General features: G+C 31.7%; 4 protein-coding genes and 1 pseudogene across 5 annotated transcripts; 1 reads left to right on the top strand and 4 right to left on the bottom strand.

The window, feature by feature from the left end:
* Positions 1 to 1779: 1779 nt before the first annotated feature.
* On the top strand, positions 1780 to 5179 carry LOC114403844 (ADP-ribosylation factor-like). Of its 2 annotated transcripts, none has more exons than XM_028367039.1 (7): positions 1780 to 1879; positions 2567 to 2726; positions 2915 to 2985; positions 4214 to 4333; positions 4550 to 4668; positions 4773 to 4854; positions 4936 to 5179. In XM_028367039.1, the coding sequence occupies exons 2-7, from the start codon at positions 2579 to 2581 to the stop codon at positions 4939 to 4941; spliced, it is 546 nt and encodes a 181-aa protein (XP_028222840.1). In that variant the 5' UTR covers positions 1780 to 1879; positions 2567 to 2578; the 3' UTR covers positions 4942 to 5179. The 2 variants fall into 2 exon arrangements, with proteins under 2 accessions (XP_028222840.1, XP_028222841.1); XM_028367040.1 differs by having other exon boundaries at positions 1786 to 1935.
* A 1986-nt stretch (positions 5180 to 7165) lies between these two features.
* LOC114402858 lies at positions 7166 to 9982 on the bottom strand (annotated as a pseudogene).
* Positions 9983 to 13550: 3568 nt separating this feature from the next.
* Positions 13551 to 15450, bottom strand: LOC114401411 (galactinol synthase 2-like). Its single transcript, XM_028363929.1, has 4 exons — positions 14910 to 15450; positions 14429 to 14749; positions 14055 to 14189; positions 13551 to 13961 (listed from the first exon to the last, which is right to left on the bottom strand). Exons 1-4 carry the CDS (start codon positions 15228 to 15230, stop codon positions 13764 to 13766), a joined length of 975 nt encoding a protein of 324 aa, XP_028219730.1. The 5' UTR covers positions 15231 to 15450; the 3' UTR covers positions 13551 to 13763.
* A 4268-nt stretch (positions 15451 to 19718) lies between these two features.
* Positions 19719 to 20273, bottom strand: LOC114402067. Its single transcript, XM_028364607.1, has one exon. The coding sequence runs from the start codon at positions 20271 to 20273 to the stop codon at positions 19719 to 19721; it is 555 nt and encodes a 184-aa protein (XP_028220408.1).
* Positions 20120 to 21668, bottom strand: LOC114403022. Its single transcript, XM_028365733.1, has 2 exons — positions 20629 to 21668; positions 20120 to 20547 (listed from the first exon to the last, which is right to left on the bottom strand). The coding sequence occupies exons 1-2, from the start codon at positions 21581 to 21583 to the stop codon at positions 20405 to 20407; spliced, it is 1098 nt and encodes a 365-aa protein (XP_028221534.1). The 5' UTR covers positions 21584 to 21668; the 3' UTR covers positions 20120 to 20404.
* Between the last annotated feature and the right edge of the window lie 3433 nt (positions 21669 to 25101).

Below are 25101 nucleotides of genomic sequence, written 5' to 3' on the forward strand. Positions count from 1 at the left end.
GATGATGACTAGGCCCATCATGTCAGCACTCCATCAGTGTTGACTAAATAATCCAAGTCAATCCTTTGACTTTTTAAAAAAAATAATTATACATATTAGGAATAACTCTTTATTTTGTTGTATTTCTTTATTGTCTATATTGTTTATTCTTCCATGTGATTTTATTTTTATCATTGTCTTGTTATTTAGTTTAAGTAATATATTGTAAATACTTGGTTATTCCTCTTATTTTTTCCGCGTTTCAATCCCACATCCTTAATTACTAAGTGTACTCCCCACTTCTATTATATCACGTTCTATTTATTTGCTTTCCTATCACTATGTCAATTATTTGTTTATTTTTGCAAATCATCATTAGTATTCTTCGGTACACGCTTATGCTCTATACACTCCATGTTGGGTCTCTGACTTGCTTGACAGTGTTTCAATAAAGTGAGTAAATTTTGTGAATGTCATGTTGGGTCTTCGATTTGCTTGACTTCACAAAGTTTACCACAAAACCAAAACCTTTCAAAATAAAATAAAATAAATCAACCCATCACGCAACCTCTTTTTTTACAAAGAATTAAGTAAGTTTGATTTTCTCATTGCACCTGAGATACGTAGGAGTGAGAGCAAACCCTTTGTCGACCCAAAAAAAACTAAAAAATAAAATATTTTTTCTTTAGAAAAATATAAGAATTTGATTTCCTTTTCTAAATAAAAAAATAATATAACAAAATATAATTTATGTTTTTAAGGAAAGATAAATAATAAAATATTATGATCTTTTTTTTCGAATGGTAGATTATTTTTTATCCTTTTTGGTTTTTTCAAGGTTTTCTATAAGTAAACGTTGGTGACGACTTTCCAAGTTTTTCATTATTTGGAAAACAATTTATCAATTTATTTATCTGACAATTTTATTTTGACGTCCCGTCGTTAACCACATTGCGACACTTTAAAAAAAACATACGTTGTGTAAATCCAATCAAAATCTTTTTGATGGTGACAAATCATTACAAAAAATTGTGTATATACTAAAACTTATAATTTTCTTTTCTTGCATAGAGACTAAAACTTAAAATAAAGACAACTATAAAAACTAAGTAAATAATTTAACCTATAAATTTCTTGACATATTCTTTGATTAATGAATTTTAACATATAAGATATACTTAAAAAAAGAATTTAATTGAAACAGGTTATCATCTAATCATATATTATTAAATTTATTAATTTTTATAATAATTACAATAAAAATCTAATTTCAAATGATTTTCTATTCACAATATACAAATATTTATACTTTGACAATCCATAAAAAATAATTTCTACTTTTTTTAGAGGATAATTTTTACTTAATAAATAATAAATAAATTTTATATATTAAAGAATCAAACTCCAATAATTTAATGAATCTTATGTTAAAACGTGTATCAACGAGTGCGGATAAACATTTCTCTAGTAATAACACTCTATAAAAAAATAAAGGTTAAATTAATTTTTTATTTAATTTATTATTTAGGTTTAATTTGATCTTTTAATTTTTTTAGATTTAATTTGATTTTCCAAATTTCAAAATCAATTTGATTTGATCATATGTCATTTAAATTAAATTAACAATTTTAGGAAATGTGTGTTTTATAATAATTTTATATTATTTTTAAAAATTAAAAGATTAAATTAAACTTAAAAAATACAGAATCAAATTTTTTTTTTAAAATAGAAAAAAAATAATTTAACTTAAAATAAATAATAATATTTTGTACTAAAGTAAATAAATAAATATTAAAACCGAGGAGCATTCATCTGCGTATGGTTTCGGGGGAGTTTCTTCTTGGATCTTACCCTCTTGTTTGCTAATATTCTCATTCTTCTGTCTCTGCTTCTTCTCCTTGTAAGTTCTCTCGCTCGCTCTCTCCGCCTGTTTCTTCTCCTTGTGGACTGTAAGAGGTGCTTGCCTTCGCTATGTACTCATTTTCGCGTGTTTGCTTGCTCTAGATCTGATTATCTTTTATTCGAGTTCTGGTTCGTTGTTTCGTCCGTGCATAATCTGAATTCAAATGCTTTCAATCTTGTTACGTGCTACGCTACCAGATCTGTTCCTAGTAAATCCGTTTCTCATTTTCAAATCGCGAATCGAGCAATTGATGTGTAGTGTGTTCTGCTGAGTGAAGAAGTCAAATCATTTTATTGTCGAAACAGTTTTTGAAAATTTTCTTTCGTAGTCGTGTCGAGCAGATCTCTCTGTTCTTTTTCCTCTCTGTTTATTTCCTGTTCGGTTTAGATTTTTGCTCGTAATGAATTATTTTATTGTATTTTGTTTGATGGATTTTAAAGGTAGTTGGTGAAATAAATTAACACTTAACAATGCCTCTTTAATTTTTTTAGAAAAAAACCTGGAATATCACTTTCGTGTAGTATTTTTTTTAATTCAGTCTGAGTTTCAAAAATTAGGTTGTGTTCGTTGCATCTGGATAAGATGACAATGCTTCTCTTATACATTTGATTCTTGAAATATGAGATTTGATTGCAACTATGTGATTTGGCTGACATGTTCCTTCTCATGAATTTCGTCATCCAGTTGAACTAAGAGATGGGGTTGTCTTTCACCAAGCTTTTTAGCCGGCTCTTTGCTAAGAAAGAGATGCGTATTCTCATGGTAGGTCTTGATGCTGCTGGTAAGACTACCATCTTGTACAAGCTCAAGCTGGGAGAAATTGTCACAACCATTCCCACAATTGGTATTCACCTTAATTGGTCTTCTACATGCTTCCTTTTTTTCTTGTGTTTCAACTTCTTTTATTCTCCATAGTTTTAGAAGTTCTAGTGCTTTATGATGTGATTCTACTCACCATTCAGCTTCCCTTGCATGTCTTATGGTTGTTGAAAAATGAATTGCCAATTGATGCTTATGTTTGTTGTTATCCAGGATTCAATGTGGAGACTGTGGAATATAAGAATATTAGCTTTACTGTATGGGATGTGGGTGGCCAAGATAAGGTTTGTGGATTGTATATTTGTATTTTTGCAATAAGTTCTGTTAAAACTTTGGAAGAATATTTTATTCAATTTCGCAATGATTTATAGTATTTTTTTTCTCCTGTTATGTTTCTTTGTTGATCACAGATGTGATGTGAACATGTGGCAGTAACTACTAACTACCTTGTTCTATTTCAAACTTACTTTTGTGCATCAACATAGGATACATATATGGCACCTGTCTCCTTTTGAGTTTTTCTTTTAACCATATTATGGAAAGTTATCAGTGTTGGGACTTACATTTTATAACAAAGAACTCCTACAAACAGTGACAGAACACAGCAGAACATCACCCAAAAGTTTGATGGGGGCAGGAGCTTAATGATGTCTTCTCTGTAGTCCTTGTTCCTTTGAATTAACTTAGGTCCTAGTTATGGTAAAAAACATCAAGCTTTGACAGATGACTGTGAAGGAAGTTTATGACAAAACAAGAAAGACTCAAAACTTTAGGATGCCAGTTGCCAACCCCTACCTGAAAGAAGCTCTGCCACTGCCTATGAAAATATATGCTGCTTTATGTTTGTTTAAATGTAGATATATGCAATCTTTTGTAATTTATTCTAAATTCCCCTTCTATAGAATTTGATCCTTAAAATCTGTTGGTTTTGATTGCAACATGCTTGTTGATGGTCTTGTGCCTATCGGAGGTTCCCTCATTAGCACACAACACCAACATACTTACATAAGTTATAAACTATATATTAAGCCATTGTGGTTTCCAAGTTTTTCCTGTGAAAATGTGATGGCAGGCATGATACATGGCGTGGCTTACAGTTTGGATGCTAATCAGAATTCCAATGTGCATATGTATTTGTAAAGGTTGATGAGTTGTATTTACTTATGGAAAGTCATGTACAGAGTAGTCTCATCATCCATGTATTTTTTTAGTGTATTTCCGCGAATGCCTTTGTTCATTCATCCATTTGTATTTCTTCAAAAGTATTTAGTATTTACCATGTTATGTGCTTTAATCAACAACATTTTTGAAATTCATGAGGTAGCAAAATTTTTACTGCGTTCCTGTTTACTTTGCTAAAATTTTGGATGGTTCCTATGGCTTCTGCACCTTTATTGGAGTTAGAATACATACATGCAAGTCCTATTAGGTTAACTTCCAAATTTGTCTTGCCTTTATTTTTTTATTCTTGCATACTAAACATTTATGGTCTTTTTTATTGTGCACTCACAGATCCGTCCTTTATGGAGACACTACTTCCAAAACACTCAGGGGCTTATCTTTGTTGTGGATAGCAATGATCGTGACCGTGTAGTTGAGGCTAGAGATGAGCTCCACCGGATGTTGAATGAGGTAAATAGATGACACTTAGAGCAAGATGAATCTTAAATATGTGGACAGCATCACTTTGACCGAAAGGTCTTGCTTGATGAGTTGTTACAAATAAACTTGCATACACTGGATTCGAAAGGTCTTGGTTGACTTTATGAGCGATGATGGTGAAACTGTTGCATTTAAGCATTATATTTTGTGGTAGAAAATTTAGTTATCTTCTTGGTTAATTTAAAGGATGAGTTGAGAGATGCTGTTCTCCTGGTATTTGCCAACAAACAAGATCTTCCAAATGCTATGAATGCTGCAGAAATCACAGACAAGCTTGGTCTTCATTCTCTACGCCAACGCCACTGGTATTCAAATGCATTTCTGTTATATCTGCCTGCTTCCACCTTTAATTAATGTGTACTTTGATAATTGAATTTTTGTATTGTTTTTTTTTTCCCTTTCATTGCAGGTATATCCAGAGCACATGTGCCACCTCTGGGGAAGGACTATATGAAGGGCTGGACTGGCTCTCCAACAATATAGCTAACAAGGTATGCCTTGAAAATTCTGCATCTCTTGTGTTCGTTGCTTGACCTGTGTAACTCTGATTTCTGTTTACTTTTCTGGATCAGGCTTAAGGGACATTTTGTGGAATGCCGCTATCTTCTTGCTTGGCTTTACGATTATATTATGAGGTTGATGGGTTGTTGCATCTCTTATATAGCATTATAATATTTTCTTTTTTACTCTTTTAAGTCTTTTCTTTTTCTTTATTTAGGTGTTTGATACTATATCATAGCAATCGTATTGGATCCTGTAGAATTTTTAAATAATTAATGAATTACAAACTATACATGACCCGATCATGTTTTTCAATCCTGCATCAGTCAATAATCTCTAAACCTTTAAATTTAAAGCTTCCATTAATCAGTTGTTCCGTTGGACGCTTTAGAAATTTCACTTAATATGGAGTACAGTACTTTGATTATGCGGAAACAGTGCTAATTCTGTAATCAATGGGATTCCAATATTTCTCCTTCCTGGGTGTTATTGGAAACCAGCTACTTTATAATAATGATTCTGGTAGCACTGCGTTTTTCTATTAAAAAAGACTTTGAATTACTCGAGTCTATCACCGACGTTACATAATTCCATGTTAATGTTTATTTCTTTTTCATGTGACAAAAGCCTATGTCTGTAATTGAATCAATGGGGAATAATAAAAATGAAGGCTAAGGATTTGAGTTTTCCAGCCATGATAACCTAGATCCAGCAAAGGATTAAGGCAATATATATTCATGCTAGGAGTTGTATATGACTTGGTTAATTTGTTGCAGAGCTTCATTTATAGTGTACGTTGTTCATATTTAGTGCCCGTAAACTACGAGTGGCTATTGGCTAACACCTTCCACTTCCCTCACATTTCTCCTCCTGGTTTTTAACTCCATAAAATATATCAAAGAAGCGGAAAATAAATAAACTCAAATTTTGTCCCACCAAAATAATTATGAAAAGAAAAATAATTTAAATTCATGATATCTAGACAACTAATTTTTTCAATACTTACCTAACACTCATCATTTCTATCTTTCCTATCAAATTATATCATTTTACTTATATCTTTTTTCTTTTCCAATAGGTATCAATTAGCATTTGGGTGTTCAAGTATTATTTTTCTTTAATCTTTCTTTTCTTCAAATAATAAAACACATAACGATATAACCTGCATGTGTGTCTCTTTCTCTCTCCCTATATATATAAAAGCGTACTTAATTTGTTTTCAGAGTTTATGATGATTGCAGCTTCACTAACAAATGAGATCAGATCAGAGTTTCAAGGTAACCAAACAAATCATCCTCTTAACTATTTCGCGTAGTTGAACATACCGGTTTATAATCGGAAATTTAAGGAAATTGTTACTTCTACTTCCCGAGTATTGTGAAGTTATATTTGAGACAATGACATTCATATTATACGTATGGGAGAAACAATATCTTTGTTCAAATGCAAATTAAATAAATGAACCACCTCCAGATTCATGCATGTAATTAAGTCATCATAGCGGAAGACTAATGCACTTAATAGTTAATACATTTTATTCCAGTAACAAGAACTAGCTAGGTCTCTTTTCTTTTTGTATTATCACCATAAGCCACCAGTTTTGGTCGATGAGCAGCCTGCATGAGTTTTGGTATAAATTTTTTATTTTCAGACACTTTTGTGTAAATATTCTGTGAAGCCAAATATACGTATATTTTCTTGGCAAAGCTTAATTAAAGCTCTACTACTCCCGAGACCGGAGGCACTCGTTTAAAAGTTTAGTTTGTTTAAACATTAACACAATTTTGGACCAATTTCCTATAAAGGTTATTTTGGTTATATAAAATAAGAATAAAAAAAACAAAAAAAACTTCTGCATAAGTTAAAATAAGTTTTTCACAAACTAATTTGTAAATATACTCTTATCTTTTAGAGAAAATGAATGAGAGTTTTTACAAATTATAAAGTTGGAGATCTCATTGTGATTTTATGCAGAGAATTGAGAGATGGAATTCAGAAGAATCGAATTATCCATCTTGAATACGAACAACTTAGTCCCTTAGTTTCTAGCGAACTGCCGCCAGGCTATGAATCTATGAATCCGTAGGCAGGCGACCTTTGTCTCTAAAAGCCTTTTTTTTATGTTAGTGAAATTCTCGGATATTTGGATTTAAAGTCAAAGATAATCTAAATAAATAATAATAATAAAAAAAACAACCAGAGTAATTTTAAGAGAACTGAAGGTTGTTATTGGTTTATTCTCATATATTGGTCACAAATTTGCAATACTTTCAAGGGTAGAGATACATACATTAACTCTGATTTTATGTGTATAACCTGTTATGATCATTTCTATATCAAAACGAATTACATATGCCAGAAAGCATTGGAGAACAAATTTTGTTTTGAAGTTCATAAAATACACAGAAAAAACGCACATAGCATTTAAAATTTATCTACTGCCTCAATACTCGGTTTGAGCTCAGGAGAAAGTTTTCCTCGCCAGCAATGGTGGAATTTAATCGTCCTGCAGCCCAACCATTATTAATTACTTGAACTGCAGCACGCGCTGGATCCCCTGTTACACGGCTTCCCACAACTTGCTTTCCAAATTCAGGAAGACCAGCTGCTTTTCTCTCTTTCCTTTTCTTTCTATCTTCATCTCGTTCTTTCCGCAGCCAACTTTCTACTGTTCTCTGCATATTCAAAACTAATTAGGCACAATTTTTTTTTAATTGAAAATTCACTGCTTAACTCTGCCTACAGTCTCATAGTTGGTCCCAAACCCTAAATATTGATTATGACTGTAATACTAGGTTGAGCAAAAAAGTGTTTTGGAAATTATCACAGTGCCAAGAAAAATGACACCAACTCATTTAAAATTATACTCGAGGCATACAATGCATTATTTCTTGGTACATTGTCACACAATTCGGCATGAGTATGCTTGGGGTCTTGACAAGTTTTATGATAGCTGTGAGGAACCTAACACAACCCTCTTTCCTTTACTTGGATTTGGACCAACTATGCAACCATAGACTAATTTGTTAATTTCTTTACCATATGATACAGTGAGTGGCGTATAAATAATTGATCAAATGTGTTTTAAGTCTCAAAATAATGTATAGCACTAACCATTAGTGACAATTTGTTAATTTCTTTGACTTTGTCCATAGGCATTGCTAGTTGCAGCTTCCCATGGGCTACATAAACCTGATAAAAAGAACATTAAGAATGATGAAGGACTATGCTAAAACATTGACATAAAAAGTGTTCAGAATGGAGCATAGACGTACAATATTTGTTGGCCAATCCTCAAGACCATCAAATATATGTGTAGCATAGATAATAGTGGCACCCATCTCGTCACATTCCTTTCTTAGAAATCTCAGAATGTCAGCTCTTGCTAGGACATCAAGGTCAACTGTTATCTCATCGAGAAGAAGAACCTATATAAACAAGGAACAAGCTTGTACATACGCGCAATGAGGCTAAAATGACTTTTTTAACAGATCAAACAAAAGATTATCATACATTGAATGGTTTGAGGAGACCCATACAAATTTGCACCCTTCGTCTTTGTCCATCAGATACTTTATGCAATCTCCAGGAAAGATCGATATCTAATACCTATCCAGTTGAACAGCAAGATAGAAATTAAGCAACAGTATTTCCAGAGGCAACTATATATGCGTTCCCACAAAAACCTTTCCAGAAATAGCCACACATAAACAGAACATCAACATCAAGAGTACATAATGGCTTTATTTTTGGTCAAATCTGAAACTTCAAAGCTCAGTCTTTATGCCATATGGCATCTAATATCAAATTCATGGATAGATGCTGGTAACATATTTAATGCATTCACTTCAATGAGTTAGTTTCCTTATATTTTATTAACATAAACTACATAAGTTAAGAGAAACCTCATGGACAACCACATTCATAAATGAACCAAAGAGGCCCAATGGAAAAAGAAGGATATCTTACGAAATGAATGAAAGTCAAATAATATTTCTCATGGACTCATGGTTATACAGAAAGTGGTACTTTTGTATAAAACAACATGCCAATTCAGTGGTCACTAAGCCACTCCTACAGCCATATCTATGCCCACAAAGAGAAAACAAGTTGCCAAAGAATTGTGGTCAATTGTATTAACCACTAAGGTAAGTTATTCATGGCGTTGCCCTGCTGCTTTGTTTTGCCTGTTTAAAATTACAAAAAGCATACTCGTGTCATATGAAGAGAAAAAAAAGTATTCATGAAGTATATGCTGACACATAAAACCAAGGAACCATGTTAGGTTAATAAAGGTTTAAGAAAAGATTCATCAAAGCAGACCTTGATTAGCTCGTCTCTTCTTTGAGGATCAATCCCAGGCACACCAAATATCATTTTTTGAGCAGATATGTCCATTTGTATTGGAACCTCAAAACCCGCAAAAGCAACATCTTGCCTCCACTGCAAAAAACAAAAAAGACGATATCAATTTCTAACAGTCCTAAATTGTAACTAAGGAGTTGAGCACTTAATTACATCAATAATAATAAATAAATAAAGTAGAGTTGGTTACGATTTTGAAGGTGGAAAAGTAAAGTAAAAGCAGTAACGAACCTCGCCACCAAGGTAACAGAGATGACCAGAAGATATTAGAGTGGTGTCGTGAAAAGCTGGTCTTCCGAGCACGCGAACCATGTCAGGCTCCACCAAGTGCTTCCCTCCTAATATCTTGAGGATAGTGGTCTTTCATAATAATCACAAAAACAGATAAAGTTATAAATGGATATGCGAATAGCCAAATGCTTAAGATTCAGAGAGTACCGGCGCCGTTGGAACCGGCGAGGAGGCAGCGGTGGCCGGAACATAGAGTGAGATTGAAATCCTCAATGAGCGGAGTGGAGCCCGGCGGTGGCTAGCCGTCGACGCCGGGGTATGTGAATTTCAGATCCTTAATCACAAATGTGGCTGCTTTTGAATCTGAATGGGTCTCGTTACCAGTCATTTTAGGTTTTAACGTTCAACACCGACGCTTATGCTTCTGCTTCTGACATTGCTTCTTATAGATTGAAATTGAACTTGTGTTTGGTGGCCTTTTGGGTCTTCAATCAAAGCGCCAATTCCCTTGTTCTTTTTTACCCCTTAACTTACTCAAAGCAAAATAGAGTTGCATAACTTCATCATAGATAATTAGTGCAATTTAAAGATTATACTACTAATCATCTTAAAGTACAAAATGGGAATTACTCCAATAATCTATTGTTAAGTTGTTTAACCTCAATTTCATTTGAATAGGTTACATAATTCTCTTCATATTCTCATTTTTTTTTTGTATTTTTTCATGAAAATACTTTTTTAGATAATTTAAAGGCTATTTAGTATAAAACAATTGTAATTCAATCATCGTTATATAACTTTTAAAGTAATTATTATAAAAGAGTTAACAAATTTATCATACATGAAAAATGTAATTGAATAATAATATAAAATTAATTTATATTGTATATTTCTTTTCTTTTTCTTTTTTAGAACATATAATTATAAATTTATAAACTTTTGAAATTTTATTTCCAAAATTTAATTTTGTAATATTTGGAAAACAAATCGATAGAATGTTATTAGATTACTAATTTCAATATTTAGTTTGTGTAATGTATTACTGATATTTTTATTGTTCTATCATCTAATTTTTGGAAGAAGACTTCAATTAACAAAATCACGCACTGCACATAATTCCAAAAAGTAGAAAAGCCCAATCTACAAGAGCTAGTCCACCTTAACCCAAAATATGTGCTATTCTAAAAAGCCTTTAAGACAATTAGGCCGAATCCATGACAGTTATCGACCCAGTTGTAAGACAAGTTCAATATATTATAACAACAAACTATCCCTCAACTAGTTTAGGGTGCGTTTGTGTTACACGTTTGATTTGAAAAAGATTAGTAAACAGTATAAATCAAGCATATGAGAATAAAATAAATCTTTAATTTTTGTTATTTAGGAAATCATGGAAAATTTTTGTTTCATTTATAAAGTATTAAAAAGACATATATGTTCATATTTATATCTCTTTAATAACAAAATAATAATAATAACTAACTAACACAATCATTTTAAGAAGGAAACATCAGATTTTTTTCTAATATCTTTTTCTTTTTATTTCAGTAAATTCATTAAATTTGATATCAATTATATTAAGATAATTGATATTAAATATTTTATTAAATTTTATATAATTTTAGTTGTGTTTTTGTCTTATCTTATTCTATCTAATATCATAATTTTAACAAATCAAATGAATTCTTAGTGTCCCATGTCGATATTAATTTTATAATTTATAAATTGTTATATATTATAAATTTTTAATGTATTTATCTATTATATTTAAATTAATAAGAAATACATGAATAAAAATATTATATATATATATATATATATATATATATATATATATATATATATATATATAATATAGTTAACGAGGTTAATATATGTTATAAAATTCAAACCAAAATTTTGTATGCTGTATATTATATTTTCATATACATGCACCAAATTTGTGTTTTTTTTAACATCGTACTTCATATTTTATTTTATATTTTCTATATTTTTATATTAATAAATTTATATATTTTTAATTGAAGAAATTTGAACATTAATAGAAAAAATTAAAATATTAAAATCTTCTTTATTTGAATAAATAAGGAAAAATTTGATTTGAACTAAAAACTTATTCCAAATGGGTGAATGTTATTATTGAAATTTTTAAGTGTTTTTTAAAATTTGAGTATAATTTTATCAATTGATGTTTAAATATGATTCACGAATTTAATATTTTTTTATATTTCATTTTTATATTTTTTAATTACATGATGGAAAACATAAGTTTACCCTTGTTCTTCAAAATTGATATAGCTTAATATATATTGCCTAGAAAGAATATATTATTAACTAAAAAATACTAAAAATGAATGAAATAAACTGAGTTTTTATTTTTTTTGTAGTATATTATTAAAAAAATATTAGAATTGTTATTATAAATGTTAAAAGAGGAATGAAATAATTGATTAAGAATAAAAATTGTAAAAATAGAATTGTTTGTATTTAATAAAATAATAATTAAATATATCTTTAATAGAATGAATAATAAAACAAAATCTATTTAAATAATATTGATTTGAATTTTGAATAATACAATTTAATATTTTTGGAGGGAATGAATATGAGATAGTCATGTGTGTCACTCTACATATATACATGTGTGTGTCTATATATAGAGAGAGAGATTAGGAGTAAACTATGTTATAAAAAAAATTATGAGTAAACTAATAATAGTATATTCTCTAAAAAAATTAATGATCCCAAACAAATAAAAATCTCCCCTTTAGAATGTCCTTATAAAAATAGGTTTATTATCACCAAGCATCAGGTACACATTTATGACATTTAACGTAACTCTGCCAAAATTCTCATTAATTTGAGCATTAAATTGCCTTTGTAGTTACCAACCCTTCACCACTAACTTTGTTATGTCAAAAAGAAAAACCATCTAAAAGCATCTCAGAACTCGGTCAAAATCAAAATTAGACATCTCGAACTAGTACACTTTCACTCTTTTCAGTTCTATAAATTCCCATTGAGTCTTTTTACACAAGTTTAATGTTGGTTTAGTCTTAAGAATGATTCACAAACAAGACAAGGCAAATAACCTTTGATTTTCAACGAGACTTTCATTGTCACATGTTCATGCTCTTTCACTATGATGCTTGACTTTTGACTGCCTAGGACTCTCCTATGAGAGGCAGAACTAAATAGTAAAAACAATTTCACTTTTTAAATATTCAAATAAATATTATTATTAAAGTGTTTTAATTTATTAATCAAGTCCTAGATGGATTGTTTTTCTTATAAGGTCCTAAAAGTATTGTTTAACAAATACAATAATTTAGAAAAATTTAAATTCTAGAAGAGTTTAAAATGGTCAGGTCATTGTTGACATGGAAATGATGAGTCCACATGAAGACAACTCATTTGTCTGTTCAAAGGCACCAAAACAGTTTCGAATGAAGGCACCACAGCATGCACCTTTAATAAGTCCAAAAGCACCCCAAGTGATATATTTATATTATGCTATCTACACATTTATTGTGACCTTTAATAAGTCCAAAAGCTCCCCAAGTGATATATTTATATTATGCTATCTACACATTTATTGTGACCTTTAATAAGTCCAAAAGCACCCCAAGTGATATATTTATATTATGCTATCTACACATTTATTGTGACCTTTAATAAGTCCAAAAGCTCCCCAAGTGATATATTTATATTATGCTATTTAGACATTTCTTGTGAATGTCGAAAAGTCACTGGTTCCAAATCAAAATAAGTTTCTTGATCATTTTGATTCACCACCAACACCTTAATTGGTTTTATGTGATCACCTTTCATGCTAAACAGACAAGTATTTACGTGCCCTGCAGGTCATGCGATTGTACAGGCGAAATTTGACACAACTAATGTGAGGAGGAGGAGGAGCCACATTGAAAGCTTTAATTTTTAAATTACAATTGCCCTTCATTTTCATTTGTAAGGTTAATTGGTAGTTGGTACTATGAATTGGTGTCACAACATGGGTCACCACCGACACCGTTACAGTGCCCTTGTGACTTATCATGGAAGTAAAAGGGAATAGAATCAGCACCAGAAAAAGAGAACGTACAAAATAAAATTCATATCCAATAATAAAATTAAGGACATGGTATTTCACTGCTTTACAATGGCAGAATTGAAAAAGAAAAAAGAAAAAAGGGACACATAAAAAGGTCCTCTAAACACTTTAAAAACACATAAAACTTAATGATGTATGGGTCTGTATATCTTATCCTATGTACTTGGATCACACTTGATTTCCAAAGACACTCTAAGCAGCAGATGGGGCACGGACGAACTTGACTTCACCAACCTCCAAAAGTGCCGCAGTGAACCTATCCACGTTGAATGGATTGTTGTAGTCCAAAGTCTCATCCTCATATATATCCCACCACTTCTTCACCAACATCTTGATATCTTCTCTCTCCATATTTTCCTCCTTCCCTGTGTACCTCCAAGGCTTAGATCCCTGTCCCACCAATTCAACCAAATTAAAATTTCTCTCTTATTGTATACCAAAATTTAAATTCCAATTTCATTTCAATTAAAATTGAACACTCACAGCAGCACAGTAGTGAACCACTTTAACTTTTTCAAGCTCAACGTTCTCAGGGTGACGCCACAGCATGGCCAACACAAGATTATAGACATTAGGAATTGGCCTATATTTGTCCTTGAAGTACATGTTCAAAAAATCCTGCAACACAATAATCCAACATAAATATACTCTTACACTTTATAATATGAGAAAAAAGTTTTTACACAGAAAATACCAAATATTTGTAATTGGATTTTACATCTCTACAAAAAGTCAGAATTTCTGCATATATTTTGATCAATTCAAAGTGAATTTTCCGTGTATAAGTATTAAACTCATATAATATATGACTAATACTATTGTATAAGATTAATTGATTGAGTTAATTAAGGAAGTACCTGTTCAGCAAAGGAAGTGGGCTTAGTGACTTGGACAGTTTGAAGGAGGTCACGGTAGGTATCCAGATTGGGCTCATAAACAAACATGCCAGCATTGAAATAGAGAGGAGGCTTGGGCCCAAAGTGAGTGGGCCACTGAACCTTATGAGGGCACTGCTGGCAGTATCCGATTTGATACTGCAGAGTGTGGCCCCAAGTGGGCTCACAAAAACAGTCCATCACCGCATAAAAGTAGTTATCAGGCAAGTCAAACAAGTGGTCAATATTGTCAAACACTTGTATATCACCGTCTAGGTATATCATCTTGCTGAACTCCACAAACTGAGATATACATTTTGCAATAACAACAAAGAAAACACACGTTAACTAAACTCCCAAAAGGTCCAACAAAAAAAAAAACTTGTTTTTTTTTATATATAAAAAAGAACGGAAGTAATTACATATTAATTAGCATAGATTATAAAGAGATTTATTTACGTACCTCCCAAATACGTAGCTTGGAATAGTTGATGACGTAATATGCCATGGCGAACTGGGTCTGATTCTCAGGAGGGTACACGGGTTCAATTTCTCTAACAATGCAACCTTGGGAGGTGAGAATGTTTCGGTGATGTTCTGGAACATCGGGTAACACTGCAACCACCAGAGGGTACATGCTTTTCACCTTCCTCAGACCTTTGGCCAAGCCAACGACACCTTTCACATAGTCACCGTTTCCGGCGAGGAAGGTGACGTAGGCACGGCCACGCCCGCCGGCGGCCTTGGCTTGAGCGTCGGTGACGGTGGTGATATTAGGAGCCATGGTCTCAGTGAGTGAGTAGTGTAATATAATTGCTTGCTTGGTTTGGTTTGAGAAGAGAAAAAAGGGTTTCAAAAAAGAGAGAGAGAGAGAGAGAGAGAGAGAGAGAGAGAGAGAGAGAGTGAAGTGAAGGCTTGTGGTCACAAGAGTAGGATTTGGGAGACAAAAACACTTTGAAAACAAACTTGTATGGAAGAGATATTTTAAGATCTTGGTTTGTGGTTGTGATGGTAGGGGAAATGGTGTGGTTGCTTATATAGAGCTTCGGAGGGTATTATCGCCATTACAGTCTCAAGGAATCCAACGGTTGAGGAGATGGTTTTGGAATCACACGGGGAAGGATAATGGATAATGTTTTGTTGATTAATTAATAAATTTATTCCATTCACGCGGTTATAGATAGTCTTTTACTGGCTAATTAGTTAAAGAAACGATTAATTAATTTATATTATCTTTTTTGTAGGCTTGTAACATTAGAGCATTCTAGTGTTGCTTCGATGTGAACTGTTAGGTTATAGTAGTTGTAAAGCTTGTAATAAAATCTTGATAATGATAGACAATATAGCTATAACTATAAGAAGAATCGTAGCATTTAAGTTTTGTTAATTGAACAATAAAATCTTCTCGTAAATATAAATATAGCAAACAATTGGCAAAGCACATTCTTATATCAAAATAATTTTTTTTTGCAGTTATTTTTATTATATCTTAAATGGAAATATATATAATAAAAAAAACCAGAATCAAAATAATTAACGTTTGGGAACATGAATCAGAATCTTTTTTTTTTTTTAAGAAAACATATGAATCATAGTGATTGACGGATGTATCATTCTTTTTAAGATACAAATCAAAACAGTTTCTTTCTTCGTAGTCAAAAAAGTTATAACGCATTTTCTTACTATATATTTATTCATGTGTAGTATCAATAATTGCATTAGATTCTTTTTTCTTTTTCTTTTTTGAAGATCATGATCCCCTTCTTACTCTTAATTAGAAGAAATAGAATAATATCATTGAAGTAGACATGCATACGAAGAATCGAGAAATTTGCAATTAAGTTTTGTTTCCTAAAGAGAGACAGAGTCCATAATAAAACCTCTCAACATTGACCATACATATATTGGTTTTTTGGCAGAACAAATGAGCAAGCTCTAGTTAACATATTTGTTATTATGCAAAGTGAATTCTTTTAAAGCATATACGATTTGGTAATGCTTTCTAATTAAGAAACATATATACTATAGTTTATATATGTTTAACCTATTAAACATAATAATAAGAGATTTGAATAGTTTACACTTTACATGACTTTTTAAGGTTTATGTTAATTTTGAGAGTTTTAACAAAAAACACAATTTCGAAACCGACTTCCAAAAATATGGGAAAAGTTAAATGTGAGATGACATGATAGGTGATACATACAGATAACTAACCACATTTTATGATCCTTCTTCATACTAATCAACCTCTCTCTATGTTGAAAACTTCTTTGGTACATAAACGACAAAAAAGAAAGTATAGAATTAATATCCGTTTTCAGGTTAACTGCCACCGCCCCCAACAGTGAAAAATTAACTTCTATCTTTTTTCCTGCCGTTTATGTATTGTTAATGTAATTGTGTTAATATTTAATTTTATTAATATTTAATTTTATAATTTAATTTTAAAATTATATAATTTTTAAAAAACAATACAGAAATAATTAAAAAAGTGGATACTATCACCATCGCCATGGTGAGGCACGTGGACCGTTACTAGACACGTGGCTTCCAATTAAGGTATTGCTGCGAAGTCTCTGTATTTTTGGTGGGACCCATAAAATCCTTTGCGTGTGTAATATGAGGTGGTACTGTCTGGTGAAGAGAGAGCCACATGGATGTTAGTTGGTCGACCAAAGTCTAATTTAATGAATTAATTAATTATAACTTTAGTAAAGTATTCTATGTGAGACTTTTTATTTAAATAGAAAATATCATGAGGCTGGTAAAAAGTTACATTTTTTAAAATATGACATTACTCGATGGTATATAAGATGATGCAGCAGCAACAACATAAAGAATAGTCGAATAGAATAGTAAATGAAATATAACATTTTATATTTTTAGGATAATACTTTGGGCTTTGTTTTCAAACACCGACCATTTTAGATTTAGAAATTGACTTCAATATTTTTTACAAAAGAAATTGACTGGCAGCAACACGGAGGAAACATCCTCCATGAGAATATTCTCTAAATTTCCAGATTCCTTTATTTTTCATATTTTGGATCCTATATTTAGCTTTTAAGTCAAAGTAAAAATAAATCGCAATGAGAGCTGCAGCAAAACAAAATTAATAAGAGCTTTGCGATTTTTTTATGCCATTAAATCAGAGTATTTTTTATTATCTTTGTACTAAAAAGGTTAGTAAAAATTTGTGAGAAAGAACATGAGTTTGAATCCCTAAAATACACTATTAAGAAGGAATGAAGATACGATTAAGTCTATTAAAAATTAGTCTCATAATTAACTTAAAATATCTAAACTTGTAAGGATATCTTGTGATCTCATCGGAGAGTTAAAGGATTCATTCCATCCTTTTAGCAAATCAATTCCTCCATTCATCAATATCTTATTTTGGGGACTACTGACGATTTTTTTTTTACACTTTCTTTCTAACATTTTTGTGTAATTAGCTAACGTTTATTGAAAATTAAAGGTTTAATTATCTATTTAGTTTATATAATTTTTAAATTTATCTCTTTTGATCTCTATAGTTAATAAGTGGATGTTTTAATCCCTGATTTTTAATAAGTAAGTTTTTTAGTCTTTCAAGTTTATATTATAATTTTTTGACTCTGTTAGTTAAAGAATTTTAATAATAAAGACTTTTTAAAAATTAAAATATAAATTTTATGAACTAAAAAATCCATTTATTAATTATATAAATTAAAAAAAGTTTAAAAACTAAAGATAATTAAACCAAAATTAGAATAGTGAGTGCCAGCATGGGAAAGTGCTTTGGTTCTCCAATGAGAAACAAACTGTATCCATTGGACATACTTATTTCTTAACCAAAGGCTGACACTTTTTCTTTTTCTTTCTTTTCCTTTATGCCCTTTTTCTCTCTGTTTCCCACTTTATCCCTAACCTCCCATCTCTCAAAATCCCCACAACACCCCCCCCAGCTTCCATCCACACCTCTTCCTCCGGTGCACTTCTACACAGCCCAAACCACCTCCTCGTTACCCATACCCACACCTCCTCCGCCGCAACTCTGCACAACCAAATTTTTTTTTATTCTCCATCAGAAAATCGAGAAAAGGAAAAGGGAATGCTTTGGTAAATTTCTTGATTCTATTTCTTTGGCGTTTTCTAGATCTAACAACAAAAACCTGCAGATTTGCAAACAGGAAAAAAAAAAACAAAAAAGAATGTTCAAAGGATAAAGGCCTCACTCCGTCCTGTGAAAAAGTTTTAGTAAGAAATTTTTTTTTTTTAAAAAAAAAAAAGATTCTTGAGAATGCTATATTTCTTATAGTAATTTTTAAAATATTTATACTAAACATAGGAGATGTTTATGTGAGTTCGGCTTAAACACTCGAGCGCGTTGTACGTGATCATTTAGACTACAGGTTCCCAGTTGAGTTGATTAGTAAGTCAGCATGATGTTAGCGTTTGCTTTTAGTAGTATATATAATATTAAGGATAATGCATAACTTTTTCTTAACAAATTTTACAATTTATGTTAGAAAGAGAAAGGAAATAGTTGATATAGTGGAGGCTTGGTTATGTTCTCATAATGATAACGATTATGTGCTAGAAAAACATGTGAGACTCTCAATATAACTTAAAATGAATCTTTTTTACAATTCAGGTTTGTCTTTTAAGCCTTATATAGATTCTGAAGTAAGTTCAATTCCTTGTTTTTTTTACCAAATTACATACTCTCTCTCTATTCTTTTCCTAAAATACACTACTTTAGGTATTTATTCCTAAAGTACACCTGTTTTGGCCACTTCACGGAAGTCGGGATCTCACACCCCGACTTCCGTTCTTCCTTTTTTTTATAAATTTTTTTTATATTATTAAAATTAAATATTATATTATATAAAATTATTTTTAAATAATTTGAAAATTATTTATTTATTAAATTAATTTATGTAAATTAATTTATAATTTAATTTTGTTATTAAGAAAATAATATTATTAAATTTAAGTATTTTTGTTATATTATTTAAATTATTTAAGATATTTTTTGGTGAATATATATTTTAAAATCTGAATTTTATATAATAATATATTTATTTTAGTAAATATTTATTTTGTATAATAATCTGAATTTTAAAATTTTTAATTTAACTATTTTACTAAATATAATTAGTTTGTTTATGTTTTTAGATTTAATTAAAAATGATAAAATTAAAGCTTTTAACAATTTATTTATATAAGAACATTATACTACGTCATTAATAAAATATTTAAACAATGACATTTGTCTAAGGAAAAACTAAGATGAGGATACATTAGGACAATTATTTCTGCTATGACCATGTTGCCGGCAAAGTCCACATTTTTTTCTACTTGCTCGTTCATTTTCGTCTTCGTCCATCTTAGTAGGAATGCGAGTTGAAACGGGACGACCCTTTGCAGTCCTCTTTCTCCTTGGATCAGGACCCCACTGATCTCCTTCATATTCTTGCCACATTGATTCGTGTGGCAATAAACCAAAGGAGTTGTCGTAGATGTGCAAAATGTGTTGTAAAGTGAATATCATCGGCACATAGGTCATGGGATCAACATTGACAGATTTACAGGCAGCCATGACGTGAGAACACGGTAAATGTTTAGCCTGAAATTCACCACAATCACACTTTTGGGATTGTAACATTACTCTAAACCTTTCAGGTGGTTTGGGTGTTTCAAGTGGGGATTGAGTCTCGGTTATAATAAAAGTGTGATTGTGTCTGTCGAATTCATTTACAATGTGTGTATTAGATTCTTGTTGACCACTATTGATTGCATCGAAGACGACTTCAGAATACTGTGAGCCGGAGTTGATCATTGCCTGAGTTTGTCGACCTCTATTAGCAAAGAGTTGTGCGGTCTTGAAATAGGTCTCCTCAACCAATGATGACACCGGCAAATGTCTTGTGTTTTTGAACATGAAATTAACAGACTCCGACAAATTGGTAGTCATATGTCCCCAACGTTTCCCCTCATCAAAGCATTGTACCCATTTTTGTTTGGGTAATTGATCAAGCCATTCAGCTGCACTTGGCTTATTCGCACGATATCCCCAAGATGTTGCCAGTGCATCTTCTCCGTGTATGCGTACCCTGTAAATATTTAATCAATGTATTATGTTATAAAATTTGATTGAAAGAAAATTATAACGAATAAATAAAATAGATTCTCACCAGCCAACATAAGTGGTTTCTTTAAATGTTTGCAGTTTGAGTTACCACGAAGAAAGTTTTGTGCAATGTGGCGCAGGCAAAAGAAATGGGATGTGTCCTGGACCCATAAGTTACTTGGGTTGTTGTAGGCACTTATAATTGAGGGGTGTCGGTCTGAAATAAGAGAAATGTTAATTTGCGGAGTAACATGTCTTCTCAAATTCTTTAGAAAAAACCCCCAAGCTGAAGTTGTCTCCCCTTCTACAATGGCATAGGCAATCGGGAAGATATGGTTAGCTCCATCTTGTGCGGTAGCTATCAACAGTGTGCCAGTATACTTTCCGTAAAGCCATGTACCATCTACTTGTACAATGGGTTTGCAATATGCAAAACCATTAATGCATGGACCAAATGACCAAAAGACACGTTTAAACAATCTTTTGCCCGGTACTATTTCTCCCCCCTCATACAAGGATTCTGTTTGAGCAGCGACCACAGTCCCGGGAACACAAGATTGCAAAGCTCCGAAAAGTTTTGGCAGTTTGGCATATGATTCTTCCCAGTTTCCATGAATCATCTCCAATGCTTTTTGCTTTGCTAACCATGTCTTCTTGTAGGATGGGGTATAATTCATGAACGTTTTGATCTCTGCAATCAATGTCTTGATGGAGACAGTTGGGTTTGTTTTGACAATTGGTTGGATGATCTGTGCTATGACGTGTTTGTCGAGTTGGCGATGATCTTGTCTAAGCATCGGCACGAGACAAGTGTGATGACCTCTGATACTCTTGATAATCCATTTGTTATGCCTCTTTGAATTGCATGCGCCCAAGCTCCATGTACAACCATTTTCATGTAACTTGCAGACGAAGTGTAGCCTTCTTTGGTCAGAGTAAATTGTTCTGCAATCAAAATGATTTCTGATGTTGTATTCTTTGATTGCTCGAATACATTGTGATTTGTCATCGAAGGTCATGCCAACCTCGAGTACACCGACTGGTGGTTGTACATTGTGTTGCTGATGAACAAAATGGGGTCGATCAATATAGTGTGGTAGGTGGTCAAAGTTTAAGTCTACTGGACACCTAGGTTGCTGATATTGCAACGGAGGTGACAGAGGTGTCGTTGGTCTGCCAACACCCTCGTCATCGATTTGGTCATCACTTTGGTCATCGCTTTGCTGATTGATGTGATCAAAGAACTGTTGATCCTCATCCTCAGTAAAATCATCCATGTTTTCATGATGAAATCGTATAATGGGATCTTCGTTAGCAATGGGATGTTCATCTCGGTTTGATGTTTGCGTTTGTGGTAGTTGTGAAGGTGGCGTAAAGGGGGATGAAGGATGGTTTTGTTGGTCAAAGGAGATTTTTTGGCCATGAAAAAAGGAATCATTCTCGGATAATATTTGTGTGTATGAAGTATAAATGTCAAAGGGGTCTTGTGATTCAAGGTTGTTGTATGAAGATACTGGATTATTGAGGTCTATGTTGTTGTGGAGGCGGTAGTTGTAGTTGTGGACATGAGGGTTGTGGAAACGATGGTTGTGGTTGAGAAATAAGCTCAGTAACAGCATAGAATTCGGCAGAATTCAATTGTGGATTCTGGATAATTGTTTCCATCGCGCCTCTAAGATCATCATTGTCGAATAGTTGAGCCGAAATAAAACGTGTCTGACCGAGATGAATTGAAATAGGGACACGAAATAACAATTGAGCAACTTGTTCAGTTGCTCGAGTAGGAAGACGATTGTTAATTTTTCGAATGAATTGTGTAAACGTAATAGAACGACTGGCGTAAAAAAATATTGGGGTCGTACATTGGTACGTCGATCCTTGAACTGGATCGTCTACAATGTGACCACTGTGGTAAATGAGGGTCGGAATTTCTTTAGGTGGAGCCATGGTGGTGCTTATGGGATATGAGTGGAAATGGTGTGAGAGTTACAAATCGAGTTTTGTTTTGTGAGAAAATTGTTGTGTGTGATATGTTGTTGTCAAATGGTGATATTATATATAGGTGAGTTTTTGGGTTACTCCTTTACTGGAACTAATCCAATAAGAATTGGCATTCCTTCGGGATGTGGCATGGAGAAACTCAAGGATTTAATCAAACAAGTTGCACCTACAGGGGTTCCCCCTAATGGAATTCACGGATCACAATTGGTTAGACGATTATTCTTTCGACAACCAGGTCATTCTAAGTATTCCGAAAATTTGATTGAATATGACATAACAGAATTGAAAAATGATGAAGACGTGCTAAAAGTGTTAGCACAATCCAACTATTGGAAACGATTCTGCACAATAGAAATTTTGGCTATTTTTAGCAAACCAGTAATCTAAATAGAAGAAGACATGTATTCTGCACAACATATTTCATATCCTCATTAGTTTTGTTATGTTTGCATTGTAAGTGTAACTTTCAATATGTTTCATTATTGTCGAGTATCATTTCAGTTACTGTAATTTGAGTATTTTGTCTATGACTCATTTGTCATATATATTTTTTTGTGGTGTTTTTCTTACTGTATTTTAATACTACTAACTAATTTTATTATTTTTTAATTACAAGAACATACAAAAATTAACAAAACATAAATTTAACTACACAATTACATATAACATAAATAAAAAATTATACTCTAATTTTATCCAATTTTTATATTTTTCCTTATATGTATATTTCTCTTTACAAAAAATTATAAAATAATATTACATAAATTAATTTAATAAATAAATAATTTTCAAATCAATTAAAAATAATTTTATATAATATAATTAAATTAAAAATTTTAAAATTCAGATTATTATACAAAATAAATATTTACTAAAATAAATATATTATTATACAAAATTCAAATTTTAAAACATATATTCACCAAAAAATATCTTAAATAATTTAAATAATATAACAAAAACACTTAAATTTAATAATATTATTTTCTTAATAACAAAATTAAATTATAAAATAATATTACATAAATTAATTAAATAACAAATTTTCAAATTATTTAAAAATAATTTTATATAATATAATATTTAATTTTAATAATATAAAAACTTTTTTATAAAAAAAAAAAAGAAAGAACGGAAGTCGGGGTGTGAGAACCCGACTTCCGTGAAGTGGCCAAAACAGGTGTACTTTGGGAATAAATACCAAAAGTAGTGTATTTTAGGAAAAGAATGGAAAGAGAGTATGTAATTTGGTAAAAAAAACCGAACTTCTTCCTTTCTGATTTTCTAGATTGAGTCTACTAGAATGACAAACAAGACCAACAACCATCATAAAATGATGGGCGACAACTTACCAAAAGTTGTTGATAGGAGAAAAGATGGAGTCGTCATTACTACAAAATATAGATTTAACATCACATGATTAACATCGATTTTTTAAAAAATCGATGTTAAAAAAAATACGGTGGTATTTTTGTAAATAAGTCTAGTTAGTTAATATTGATTTTTTTAAAAATCGATGTTAACATCAACTGCATCAACTAGTTAACATCGGTCTTTTAAAAAATCGATGTTAACCAGTTGATGTTAACATTGATTTTCTTTATAAAACCGATGTTGGGTTATAGATAAATTAAAACCCAGAAGGTTCTCCCCCCGCACACTAGCTTAGTCTCAGAAACGAAACAAAAGCCTCTTTCTCCCTCACCACGAAGACCTGTCACTATGGTCTCCTCCACACCATCATCGTCATTGGGGTACGTGATCGCCGTCGGGGTTCGTGATCGCTAGGGTCCGTTGGAGTCCGACTTCAACATTCAACACTAACACCAACATTGTAGTTTCAGTCAGGTAATTCCTTCTCTACAATTTCTTGAAATGAGCTTTGTTAAGTTAAACCCTATATGGCTATTTTTCACCACCAACATACTCCATAGTTAACCCCTATGCTTCAGACTACCTTACTTTAGTTAGGGTTTGTGCAAGTAAACTTCAAACGACTGTAACTTTTGATAGGAATGTCCGTTTGAGGTCCATAATATGTCAAAACGCTTGAAATTGAAAGAAGAATCCAAGAGCAAATGCTAAAGGAGATTTGGTCAACCGATTTTTCCAAAAAATGTCTCTAAGTAGGTGAAAAATAGGATTTAAGATTTAACCACTGATTTTTCCAAAAGTTTCAAGTTTTGTTATTCTATAATAACCCAGTTTGGTCAATTTGCCATGTATATCTCCTTGGGTATGTTGATGACATTATAATTAATGGCAGTACTATTCCTTTAATTCAGCAAATTACCTCTCAGGCAAGTATATCTATGTTGATGCCAAGTTCTAATATTTATTTTCTCTTTTTTGGCTTTTGGTTGCTTCTCAGCGGTAGATTTAGTTGCAAGGCGTAGGGAGTACCTCTACCTCTACCTTGGTGGTTTGCTTTCTTTTGAGCTGTCCATTCATCAATTGCACTCTTCGAGTTTGAGATAACTAGCAATGTTGTTCTATTCTTTTAGTGTGACTGATAAGTTATATTATTAGTAAAAAC

Source organism: Glycine soja, chromosome 20 (genome assembly GCF_004193775.1).
Source record: "Glycine soja cultivar W05 chromosome 20, ASM419377v2, whole genome shotgun sequence".
NCBI classification, from domain to species: domain Eukaryota; kingdom Viridiplantae; phylum Streptophyta; class Magnoliopsida; order Fabales; family Fabaceae; genus Glycine; species Glycine soja.